Source organism: Corvus brachyrhynchos, unplaced genomic scaffold (genome assembly GCF_000691975.1).
Source record: "Corvus brachyrhynchos isolate BGI_N302 unplaced genomic scaffold, ASM69197v1 scaffold1, whole genome shotgun sequence".
Lineage (NCBI taxonomy): Eukaryota > Metazoa > Chordata > Aves > Passeriformes > Corvidae > Corvus > Corvus brachyrhynchos.
In genome coordinates this window covers 4,016,060-4,029,241 of record NW_008237222.1, presented here as the reverse complement: position 1 = coordinate 4,029,241, position 13,182 = coordinate 4,016,060, and the positions used below count along the sequence as shown (strand labels likewise).

The following is a 13,182-nucleotide window of genomic DNA, read 5'->3' as shown; positions in this document are numbered from 1 at the left end:
GGTTTGTGATTGTTCGCTGTTACTGCCATAGTTATTGCTGCTTGTTTGACTGGTTATACACATATAGATATATAATAGTAAAGAACTGTTATTCCTATTTCCCACATCTTTGCCTAAAAGCCCCTTGATTTCAAAATTATAATAACTCGGAGGGAAGGGGGGTTGCATCTGCTTTTCCAATGGGGGCTCCTGCCTTCCGTAGCAGACACCTGTCTTTCAAACCAAGACAAGAGTGAAGAGAGATTAAAAATGTTGGGCCCAAATTAAAAAGTAGTGATTCTGGCCTTCTTTTCTCATGCCACAGGAAGAGCAGATATCACAGTGGAGCTCTGTCTTTTTTCCTTAGAGGTGCTTGTAGGAGCAATCCTGACACTTTACAGTAGAACAGTATAAATTCCATAGTTAAATAATTTCCTTTGTCCTTAGCAAATGGCTTTCTTGATGCCCATTCCATACACTGGTGAGCAGCATTTCTGCTTTGGGGGAGTGTTCAGCAGAGAGATATTCACTCACTCCAGGATGTGCAACAATAACCAGTCCTTTTTCCAGCTTTTATCTCTAGGTTGAACTTTTTCAGCCCTGCCACCAGATGCTGGCCTGTTAAAGGGCTATACTGTAGCAAGAATTGCCTGGCACATGGTTATTAACAAACAAATGTGTGTGTGGAAAAATACTGATCTCTTCTGTTTAAAAGATACTGTAAAAGTCTGTTTCTTAAGAAAACACAAAGATTGGAATGCATTACGTTTAGAGGAAAAGTGTGACCAGTTGTTTCACAACAGTTATCTCAGATGATGTTAAAAGAAATCCTGAAATCTTGTTATGGTTTTATTGACTGCTTGGAGTAATAAGTAGGTATTAATTTCAGAAAAAGAGGTGAGTATTTCTGGGTTTTTTTCCCTTTTTAACTGAGAAATTTCAAGGTGCTTAGAAGCGCTAGCATAATAACTATGGCATTAGAAAAGCTGTATTAATGAAATGACATTGCAGTATGGGCATGTGGGATAAAATGCTCTGTTCTGCCTGAAAAGTTGTGCTTATGTTACTCCGGGTTTAGTCTAGAATGGAATTTAATTCTCTGTAAGTAGTGCATGTTTAAAAGAGTGGGTAGCCAGAGGACCTTCTCTTAAAATCTAGTGTGCTGAGAGAAGGGGATATTGGCTCTTTTCCTGGTGCCTTTTCTGGAAAGCACATGTATGAAGCTAGCCATAAACCTTGCATTCTGACAGTTGTTGGAGACTTTTCCCCTTGAGTCTTGGCATAATGGGGTGGGCAGTACAAGATACTTTAAAAATCAGAGTAATTATTTTTGTTTCCCTAAATTGTCTAAAGCAATAGGCAATGCCTACAGTGCATCTTGAGTCACTGTAACAGTAAGAGGTAGTTTATTATAAATATATTTGCTTACTCTTTATTCTTTTTCTCTTTTCCTTTATAATAATTACTTTCCAAATATCAGTAGGGAATTGAATAAAAAAACACCCCCCATGCTTTGCTTTCTAAAAAAATTCTCTAAAAATATTCTCTGCAAGCAAATCAAAATCTTTGATTGAGGATTTAATAAGTCCTTCCCTTCAGTGAGATTAGCAGTTTATGTTCTAAGTTCAGGAATAAACTGTGGGAGTTCCTTGATAGCAATAACAATAAACTAAACATGAAGTTTCTTTAGAAGGAGGTGAAAGGGGGTTTTTGTGTACAGCCTTTGGAACACTTACCAGCATTTGGAACATTTATCAGCACTTTGCATAGCATATAAGGAAAACAAAGTGCTGTATACTCAAATACACTCAGGTTTTACATGTCCATGTAAGGAAAACAGGAAGCCAACCCAGAAATCTTTATGTATTGATGCAACTCTCTCTCTTGAAAAAAACATGTTTATTGACTTAAGTATAAAATAGTAATTCACTGTTTTTCCTCTGTCCTTTGACTTGTCTACTGGAAACAGTGGATAAACAATGGGGTCCGTTATTATTTGTGTTCTCTAAAATTTCTGCAGACAAGGTACTGGCTGGCATCATGGATAATCCTCAGATACATAATGCTATAAGTGTGACAGGCCTTACCCTTGTGGTTCTGTTGGGTTTTTTAAAATGATCTCAGTAGTGGTCTGTGTGGTAAGAGTACTTGGTAAAGATCTGAACTGTGCTGTGGGTTCCCTTTTGACCTTAGAGTAACTTTTGGTTTACTCTGTGTGGTGAAATGGGAGTATGGCTTAATTGGTTTTCCTACAGAACTGAAGTCTGGGGTTTTTTACATAAAAAGGGTTGATTAACTACTTATGTGAGGACTTCTTAAAAATAGTTTGTTACTTGTTCTTACTGAGGCATCCTCTTTTTTGGATAGTGGTCAGTTTCTGGAAATGTGGTGGTACGGCCGGCCTGGTCTTTATTTGGAAAAAATGTTTACATGGCATAACCTTGGCCACTGATTTGATACTGCAGACACAAGAATGCCACTTATTTGAAGAGAATAAAAATGTCTAGTGTTTGCTTTCTGAATTTTTTATAAAACATATAAAGTTTTTGAAAATTTAAGGAAAACCTTTTCAAGTTACTATATAATTTAAATATCAGGAATATTCTTCTCTTGTCCAAATGCTGTTTGTTGCTCTTCTGCTCTTTTGACAAGCAATTTTAGAGTTACCTTGCAAAACGTGTAAGCTTAATTAGTATGGACTCGTATTCCTTTCACTGCTTCTCACTTTCTTTTCCCTCAGGAGTCATGTTGCTTGATATCAGGACTAGATATGTATGAGATAAGTGTCTTCCCAAAATGAAACTGACCCAGTTTGTTGGAAGCTTTTATTTGAAGATGGTTTTAACTGGAACGGTTCAATCTTAAAAGCCTTGAATATCAAAGTCAACTTGTGATACCAGTTGTCATGATACTCTTGAATGCAGAATAAAACAAAATAATCAAAAGTTAAATAAAGCAATAGCTATGGCCTTTACAACAAATGCAGTAACATTTTATAGCAGTAACCTGTACCTTATTTCCAAATATCTCTAAGCAGTGTGTAAACAGTTAAAGAAATGCCTACCCTTTTGGGGGAGAATGGCAGATTCCTGCCTGGCAGGTGTGGGAAGAATCACAAAGGGGAGAAGTGACTTGTCTGATTCCATGACAAATCTTCAGTAGATAATTTAGGATGATATATATGTTCTTTTGAACTTCATGTGTTTCTCTGTTTTATATGTTACCATGTGCTTGTTCTTGTTTCTGAGGGCCCAATATAATGATCCCTATTTTAATTAACTTCTTATCATCTCTCAGTATTCTCATGAAGAAGTGGGCAGTATATTATGTAGTTGTTATTGCTGTGTTGCTATGTATGTATATTTTAAATTAAATAGTATATATATACACTTTATATATAAAGTGTATATGCATACTTTATTTTCTTTATACATTACATTATTTCTTAAATTTCATCTGCATTTAAGAAAAAAAATGAGTAGTCTGGAGTGACTTGTTTTAATGAAATCATAATTAGAGCAATCATAATTTCTTCAGGATTTTTCCTCTAGTTGATACGTTTTCATTTTTAACACAGCATTAAACTGCAATTTTTACTTGTGTCATCACAACAAATACAGCATGCAAACCATTCTGTTAAGTGGTCATTTCAGAATAGATCTCCAAATAAACTTCCTTCTCCAAAGCGTTACATACTTAAAATATACATAATTTCCTGGGTTTAATAAAAATACCAGAAAAAAGAAAAAGTGAATACTAGTTACACAGTGGAGTTTCTCTAAGAAGTAGTGTTCTGTACTTCAAAGAACACTTAAAATTAAATACTTCCCTAATTCATTACTTAAAATTTCTGGCTGAACACTGAGGTGTTTCTGCATCATAATGATAATTCTCAGCTAAAATAAGAAAATGTCCTTATAGTGAGTTTTTCAGATTTAAGAGATTATAGTTATGGCCATAAATTGTAAAAATAGAAAGAATAAATCTGAGTCATCTACAAATAGTCAGTTGAGCAATATGCTTCATATAGTAGATGGTTACTCAGGGGTGTTGGCTGTTCATAGTATGGGAGAGAAGGAATGGGGAGGAGTGATCCACACACAAATTACCTGATGCTTTCAGTCATTTGATGTGTTTATTAAAGCTCATTTATTGTATTCTTTAGTCACCTTTGAGTTTGAAGGTGTTCGTGTAGGACACTGCAAACTTTCTATCCAGTATCAAGCTTACATTTAGATCTTCCTTTCAGAAGTCTCTTCAAACCTCCTGTAGTACAAGGAGACCTGACTTTTTTCTATAGTTAAGCCTTGCTACTTTGGGGTCTATTGTTACTTTGGGGACTTATTGTTATTCAAAAAATTTCTTGGATGTTTTGATTTGACTGAAAAGTTGAAAAAAAGCAGATTAGTTAGGTACTCTAGACTATTTGCAAATATACTTAAGTTTTAGAGGTATGCTAGGTTAAAACTATGACATGTCAGCAAAACCCAGTGTCTACTTTACTCAGATTTAATGAGTTTTTAGGAGACAGACAATTTGTGTGTTTGCTGTGCTTTAGGAATGTGTAGGTTTTTTGAAAAGTATATTGGATGTTACTTTGTCTTTAGCAGGAGTCTTAGTACTGGAGTCAGGATTTTGTCTTAGCTGGATGTATAGCACATAGAGTAAGATATATGTTGCTTGTACTGGTAAAGGGTGGATTGGAGGGTAAAGGTGGCCAACAAACTCTCATACAAACGTAAGGCATCCTCTCAAGCCAGAAATCTGGCTTTATGTTTTTTTATACAGATGAGCTACGCTTTTACAGAGAGATTGAAACTTAATAGATGTTCTGAAATAATCTGAAGGCCACAGATATTGCACAGTTTTGAGTTTACCAATAAATAAACTCCAGGTTATGTAGCTGTGTCTTCCGAAGTTTTTTTGTAATTGTAATGAAACATACTGTACTGACCTTACAGTATTGATTGACAGAAATCCTTTGATAAAATGTTCTTCAAACTGGATTTGTACTACTTGGCATTCTACAGACATCTGCCCAATATATGTGTTTTGTTGTTGTTTTTGGTTTTAGTTTCTCCAGCAATGGATTCTCAAAGCTTTCAATGATGAGTTGATAATACAGTAATTTAAATTGTAGATTATATCAATGTAGGAGCAGTTGAAGGCACTTTAGGATTAGTGTGTACTGCTGACAAGCTGGAAGAATGACCTGAAATAAATCTGTTAACGTGTGGCAAGTCCTACCTCAAATGCAATTAATTATTCAAATAAATATAAGATGAAATAGTTGGCTTGAAGAATATGAGCTGGTGATCTGTTGCAGATCATAAGTGGAAGAGAGTTTTTACTAATATGTAAGGGAAGGCACTGAAGTTCAGCTGATTTTTAATACCTTTTTTTAAAGTATCCCTTATGAAAACCAGGAAGTCTTTAATCTTCTCTGCTCAGTGCTCTTGAGGCCTCAAGTGAAGCCATGTATCCTGTTTTGGCACAGTGAGTCATGGTAGAGGTAACCAGTTGGAGAGTGTCTAGAGGAGATAAAAATGATTAGCTGTCAAGGAAGCATGAAAAGAGAAATTAGTGAGAAATGACATTTTTTGTTGCGAGCATGTCTCTCTCTCTAGATGAATCACAGAATAATCTGAGTTGGAAGGGACCCAGAAGCATCATGGAGTCCAATTGTAAGTGAATGGCCCATAGGGGATCAAGCCCATGACCCTGGTGTTACTGGCACCATGCTGTAACTTGCAGTGTTTTGTGAAGACCAGAATAACCTCTCTGTGAGAATGAATCAAAGTAGTTAATCTAGAGAGAGAGATTTAGGCATTAGGAAAAAATGCTGTTTGTGAGAATGGTTGAGCTCTATTGTAATTTGCATATGAAGGCCAAGGCATCCCTATCCTCAGAAGCTTTAAGGAACAGGTTAGACAAGTGTCAGGGGTTGGTTGATTCCTCCATCAGATAAATGGATTCATATTCTTGAGGTCCTTTCCAGCACTTTAATTATCTTGAAAATAGCTGTAATAGAAGTGACTTGTGTAGGAGTTAGTATTGATTAGTAAGAGTTGTTGCATTTTTATTTGAGACAAGCAAAGATTTTTTTTTTCTTCAAAGCACGACATAATGTATTTGTTGGGTAAGTCCTGATCAGAAAAGTCTTATATGGCCTTGATGAGAGTGAACTCCCTCTTCTAAATTTAAATACAAAAATTACACTGCCTAACACATTGGTTTTTTAAAATGTATTTGTTTTTATAAATTACACTTCCTAACACATTGGTTTTTTAAAATGTATTTGTTTTTATAGATGCTTTTGCCTTGCACAGTAACTAGGTTAATATTACCTTGAGTGCCTTTTTTCACTGTGCCTTTGTTTCTATGATCATTCTGGAAAAGTTAAGGCATACTCAGTAATGTAAAACGGGTATAGAAAGACACCATATACTTTTGTGGTAGATCGTCATAATGTCTTTTAAATCAAAATTGCTTTAAAAAAATTGCTGCTTCTGGATTTATAATTATTGAGGAGGAGCCACTTTTATTTATTCATTTTTATTATTATTATTACTATTATTATTAGTGTCTGTTTTAGGGGATCATACCTTCCTTTCCTTTGTTTCTTCTCCTGACTAAAGGGGCTTAACCTGGACTATGTTTTGGGTATAATACTAGATGACATTAGTTTTTAATGCTTCGTTTGAATTTTTTTTTTGCCTCCCAAGGTCTCTGTCTTGAGAAGCTGCCAATATCTTCCTCAGCTAGCAATCTCCATGTGGACCGTGAACAAGAAATTGTTACATGCTATGAGAAGGCTGGGGATATTGCTCTCTTGTACCTCCAGGAGATAGAAAGGGTAAGCTGGGGTGATTTTCCTGATTGAAGAATTGTGTGGCTCATCTTTCATTGATGTGGTCTTACCAACATCTTGGTAACTCAACAAAAAGATGTCTGGTGTTTCTTTTCATAAGAATTCAATGCACATTTACAATTTGACAATAAGTTAGTATGCACTAATGGATGCCTGGCATCTATCCTTCTACTGTTGTCTCATTCTGACCTCTTGGGAAACAGCACTAATTGCCAAAAAAGGGACAGAGCTCCTCTGAGCTACTCTATATATTTCAGATGCTGATCTATGGCCTCTTGTTACGCTGTGGTAGTTCATTCAGAATCATGGGATTATGGTGTCTTTCAAACACATATGTTACAATATGTATGTTGCATGTATGTCCTTACTAGCTGTTCAGATAATTCTTGAAAAGAATTTAATTCAAAATGAAGCTATGAAGATAGAAAATTAATCTTGTTGATGGTTTTTTTGAGTCAATAACATGACTGCGCCTAAATTCTCTTTTATAAACTATTTGAAGATAAAATTCTGACATAACATTGTACCCCTCAGCAAGTTCAATGACATAGCAGCCAGAACAGTAACTGAAAGTGTGTTTCTTCAGCTGATAGGCACAGTCCTAGGGCAATGAAAAAATCATCAGATATCATAGCCAGATAAACATATGATTTTGAAATATAGATGAACTTCAGATAACTCTCAATACTTTTATAAATTGAATCAGGAAAATGTTCCTGGATTTGATAGTCCATTTGTCATTTTTTCTCATAAATATATTCCTTACTGCATGTATGTATGAAACTGCAGTCACTGTCAGACTCTGGGGTACTAGATGTGTAGTAGACTTGGTTTTTATTAATGAAAGCTGTTGTATCTGAGCTTCTCAATGTTAGACAAAATACAACAGAATATGGGCAGTTCTGCAGAATATTAAGCAAGTTCCTGTACCTCCCTGCCTTTTAGAAGTTATGGATTATGAATTATAAAAAGTTAAACTTAGGCTCTTCATTTGTTAAGAGCGTAACACTTCATGATTTGAATGCTTCAAGCTTTTTCTGAATTTAAAGGGATACATAGGCTCTTTTATTTCCTCCTCTTGATTTCATTTACACCATTAACTTTTGTCTTCTGTTTGTTACCACTTAGCAAAAACCCTTAAGTGATATAAATGCTTTTTTAAAAGAAATTTGTGGTACCCTTTATTTCTAGGAGTTACACACTGTTGCTTTTTATTTAGTCTTTGAGGTACATTTGGGCAAAATGCAGTATGCTTGGGGCTCTGTTCTTTGGCTTGTGAATGCTGTTAGAGTGAAGTGAGGTGACAATATCCATCTGATCCTCTTTTTCAGACTCATTGCTTGCAAGCTTCAGGCCTGTCACCTGACAGCTGTCTTTGAAGGAGTTATAAGACACAGTTAGGGTCATGAAAAACAGAAGAAAAGGGAAAGAAAACTGATGGGATGGGGGAGAAAAAAGTAATTCACATTGTTTTTAATATTCATACAGGTTTTTATTTTCTGAGGGTTTTTGCTTGTTTTGTTGTCATCTTTTAGTGGCTGGTAGACTATGTGCACTGAATATGAAGGCAAATGAAAAATGATAACTCCACATTTTGACAGCATTTTTAATGCTGAGGTAATACAATTATTTCTAAACATTTTTTTGGAAATCAGTCTGGACATAACTTTCAATCTGCTTACTGCTCTCTGCAACAGTCTTTTCTAACCTAACAGGAGTTTTAGATTTTTGAATATCATCACCTCCTGCTACTGAACAAGATTGCAAATATGCTTTTTCATATTCCTCTCTTTCATATACCATTCTTCAAACAATTTCTGAATAAGTATTATAAAATTTTGCTTAGCAGTATTTCTGCTTGGTAAATAAATTATCTTTAAGGGCCAAGAGCAAAAAGGTTGATATTTAGGTAGCAATGGAGGTAAAGCTAGAAATGGTCTACTAGCCACCACCTACAAATGGCAAAGATTTCTCCAACATTAAATATTAGCTTCCATGTAAAAGTACACAAACCTTGATTTTAAGGTTTTTTTCTAAATACACTTTTCCCCCTTTTTTCTTTTGCTCTCTTAGGTAATTAATGCCAATATACAAAACAGAAGCCCTAAGCCAGGGCCCACTGCACATGAACAAGAACTTGGTTTTTTTCTGGAAACAGGACTTCAAAGAGCACATGTTTTATATTTCAAGAATGGGTGAGATTTGATTCTTCTTTTATTGTGTTTGGTTTTTTGCTTAGGTTTTGTATTTGTGATTTAACTGAGCATCATTTTTAGCAATTGTGGATTCTGTAATTATGAGATCCCTTATTAATAAAGTAGTAATTTTTTGATTAAAATAGTAAGGCTGCCCATATTGTATTTATTTACATATTGGAAAATTGTTTAGTCAAAGTATATTAAAGCATTTTATAGTTTTACTTACTAAATGTAAGAACTTAAAGTACCTTAAGTTTTAACTATTTGAAATTTATTATCGAGTACTCTTAAAAGTAATTGTCAACATATTGAAACTCTTGATTTTTATAATTTTGATTTTGTATAATTTTTTTCCAAATCTCTTCAGTTATCACTTATTTTAACATTATGCTGCAGGATTAATGTGCATGAAGATCAACAGTATGTATACAAGTATACAATCTTCATTGTACCTGCTCTGTAGATCCCTTTAGATTCTGCATGGGAGTTTCTTTATAATTTATTTTAAATAAGGCTTTGCTTAAAAGCCTAAAAATAAATTCAGTTACCACACAGAATGAGAAAAAGAATACAACTCTCCATTTTTAAGAACTTCAAAACTCGGCACAAATGGGTTTTAAGTACATTTCTGACATTTGTTGTAATCACATACTTTAAAAATTTGTTCCTGGGGCTTCTTATTTCATTAGGAAATTTGATTTTATTGAAATGTTGGAACTCTTGATAGGACTACTATTTTGTACCAAAAATGTTCCTTATTCTTTCAAATACGTAAACCAGAGATGCAGGAAATCGTGCAGTGTCTGTAAAGAGTTCGAGATTTTAATGTACTGAAGGTAGGGTAAAAAAAGGCTATCCAAGTTTTAACCTGTTCAGGGATTTTAACAGGGAAATGATCACTGTGCTTTTGAAATCTTTCTTAAAGTATTGAAGTAGTGGTGCAATAACATGATCTGCGAGTTACACTTTAGTTCTGTTTTCATAACTTAATTGCAGGAGGAATGGAATGTTCTGAAAGCTAATTTTTTTCATTTACCAGGGCTAAAAATAAGATCTCTTTTTTCATGCCTGCACAAAAAATAAATAAAATATAGTTACTGAAAAAATCCCAGTGGCAGTCATGGTTAAGAATAAGCTAGGTATTCCACATTTTGAAGAATGTTGATTGAAGGCCAGGGATGGAAATGGTGTCTACTGCTGATTGCTTTTACACACAACATGTCAGATTAAATGCACCATTTAAAGCAGGTAGTGATTAATGAAGAAAACAAAGAGCAACTGCACAAAAAAATTTATGCAGTGGATTGTTAAGGAGCATCCAGACGTGAGTGTTTTTCCTAGACCATATCAGCTGGTCTGGTGTGAACTTTGAAAGACGATTTTATTTCATGTGCATTTTAATCCTTCCCAGTGAAGTTGTTGGTGATCTTGTTAACTCCTACATAAGCATATAATTTTTTTGCAGTCTTTGATACAGTGATCCCTTGCAGTTTATAAGCTAATTACACATTATATATATAATTTTGAATTTCTTCGTCTAGTTCCATTGGCCAGTGGTACTTTTTTTGTGGTATGATAGGAAGTAAGGTGTTAGGAAAAATAGCTCCATGACAATCATTATTTTATATATTCCTGCTGTTACATCCATTTCTTTTCTTCCTTAATTCAGAGTCAATCACAGTTCTTTCAATATTTCCTAATATGGTCATTGTTCCAGGCCGCTTGTTGTGTGGCTGCTTTTAGGGATTGCTTTCTTAATTTTTTTCATTTTTTAACTTCAGTTTACCAGAACTGAAGAGAACTTTAAATATGTACTTTTTCTAATAGGTATAAATTTAATTTATAGCCTGCTTTTTCATGCATCTATTTTAAGGATGTTTTGTCTCATTTTTAAATATGTCATCCCTCTTGATGTCAGGTTTATAGAAAGTAGGTTTGAGGTCTTTCCAGTAAGCTTTGCAACATACTTCAAGTTTTAATGTAATCTAAAATCATTTTTGTACACGTATGTCAGTTTCAAACTAGAAAAGAAAATAAGATAACTTTTATACGAGCTGGAAGACCATAATTTCAGCAGTAACTTAGGGAGTATTGCTGCCTACCCATAAAGTTGGTTGATCTACTTCAAATTTCCCTTTTGTTTGTTAACTGTACAAAGATTTTAAGTTGAGTAATCAAGTTTTTCTAGAGGTTTAAGTGATTATGTTGCAGGTATGCATTATCTTGTATGAAAAGCTAGGAAGTGTTTGAAACTTAACTTAGCCTTTCTGCTAAGTGGTGGTATTTTGAAAATACATGGAAATGCAATTAGCTAAAAAAAAAAAAAGTTGAAGTGGAAATAGTCTGAACCAGAAAAGTGTTCATTTAGTGCTATTAAGACACAAAACTGAAATGAATGGTTTCTTCTGAAGCATACAGAATTTCATTAAAGAAACAAACTACATACCCATTTTTCACTTGGGAGATGAGGAACATTTCAGCTTGGAAATGCCTAACAAGGAGGTAGATGAAGTTTTTCTAAAACTTGGGGTAGGGTTTGTGTATTTTTTAAAAAACATTCCGAAATATGTAACTTTACATGTCTTTCAGGATGATTACATAATTTGTGTAGTAGTTGCTTTGTAATTTCATATTGAAGGAGTTCAAAGTTCTGATGTTTTTCCAAGAAAAGCTGTGAGCACAGGAACTTTGACATTAGTATTTAACATAGCTGTTTTCAAGTAGAATGCCCCTGAGAAAGAGAGGTCAGCTGTTTATGTACCCAGTGTTTCTTCAATCCTACTATTTACTTTGTATTCATGTTATGAGGTTTACAAATTAATTTTGTCTTTTTTATGGTTTTTATTTTTGAGGTAATAATGTTCACAAAGATACTGGAAGTGTGTGCTCTTGAAGTAAAATGGCGTTCTGGTTGAAGTCTAAAATCAGTAGGCCATCGTGTGAAAACCAGACTTAACCTAACTTTCAGAGCTATTTTTTTTGGCTTATTTTACACCTCCTCCAAGGATATTGCTCTGGATCCAGACTGCAATTTGGTCTGTCTCCATCATGGTTCACATACTCAGTTAAAGCCTGAGGATCCTAGAGAAGATCTGTACTCCTCATGGGGCCATTACCCGTGCTGGCACAGCCACAGTGAAGCAAGACATTACCAGTCTCCTCCAGCAAGTTGTTATGTATAGATTGGCTTCTTCTCCATAGAAAATTAGCCCTAAAAAAAGTAATTAAAAAGATCAACCAATGTTTCTCAATTTTCGTATAATTGATACACTTGATTTATATTGGCTTTAAATGTTTGACAAGCACAACAAAAAGCCCTACTTAGAGTATGGGATTTTTCTATGTAGAATTTCTTTTACCTGTTTTTGTCTTTTCACTATAGCATATGACAGAAATAGCATAAGAATATTGCTCTCTTTCTGGTAAGGGAGGAACAGTGGATGAGGGCCAATCTGTAGGTGCTTCTATTCCACATGTGTATCTGTACAGTGCTCACAACTACGGATTTTAGTGATGAAACCCATGAGAAAAGGATTTATGGAAATGCTTGACATAAATGCACATGAACATCCTGTAAGATCAGCTCTCTACTGTATTAGAATGCAGTACTAGATACCTATCACACTGCATCTCTTGAGATCTTGTTGCACATCCTACATCAGGCTCAAAACAAGTTGGTGTTTAAGTAGAGTAGAAAGTAAGATGTAAACATTGAAATCCTACAAAGTATCACATTCCTTATATGTAAAATATCACTGCTGTATATTGGAAAGCAAGCAAGATCACTTCTGCTGCAATTTTCAAAACAGCTTTTTTCTCTATATACCTGCTTTCATGTTTGTGTGGTTAGGAAGGTAATGCAAGAATATATTCAAGATAGGAACAAAAATCACTGCTCTGTGATTCCTAGCAAAAATAAGTTTTCAAAGGATACTTTATTTAATCTGCCATATCAGAAGCTTTCCTCATCCTTATTTCCAATACTGTTCTTACCTCTTAGTTTTCACTGAAAAAACTTCATTTGAACATGAGAGGAAATTATTATTCCCTCAGATATTCAAGATAAAATCATCCATTATGAATGCTTTCTCTTTCAAACCTTACTGTATGTTTGTTGCTCAGAATTGTGTCTTA

General features: G+C 34.5%; 1 protein-coding gene across 3 annotated transcripts in view; it reads left to right on the top strand.

The window, feature by feature from the left end:
* The window catches only part of TTC7B (tetratricopeptide repeat domain 7B), a 112,420-nt gene that overhangs the window by 8,548 nt on the left and 90,690 nt on the right, over positions 1-13,182 (top strand). For 2 of the 3 annotated variants that reach the window (XM_017728992.1, XM_017728991.1), the window contains exons 3-5: positions 6,705-6,835; positions 8,924-9,045; positions 9,445-9,468. In XM_017728992.1, coding sequence (XP_017584481.1) covers positions 6,705-6,835; positions 8,924-9,045; positions 9,445-9,468 — 277 coding nt within the window. The remainder of the gene's footprint in view (positions 1-6,704; positions 6,836-8,923; positions 9,046-9,444; positions 9,469-13,182) is intronic. The other variant, XM_008629702.2, reaches the window with a different exon arrangement.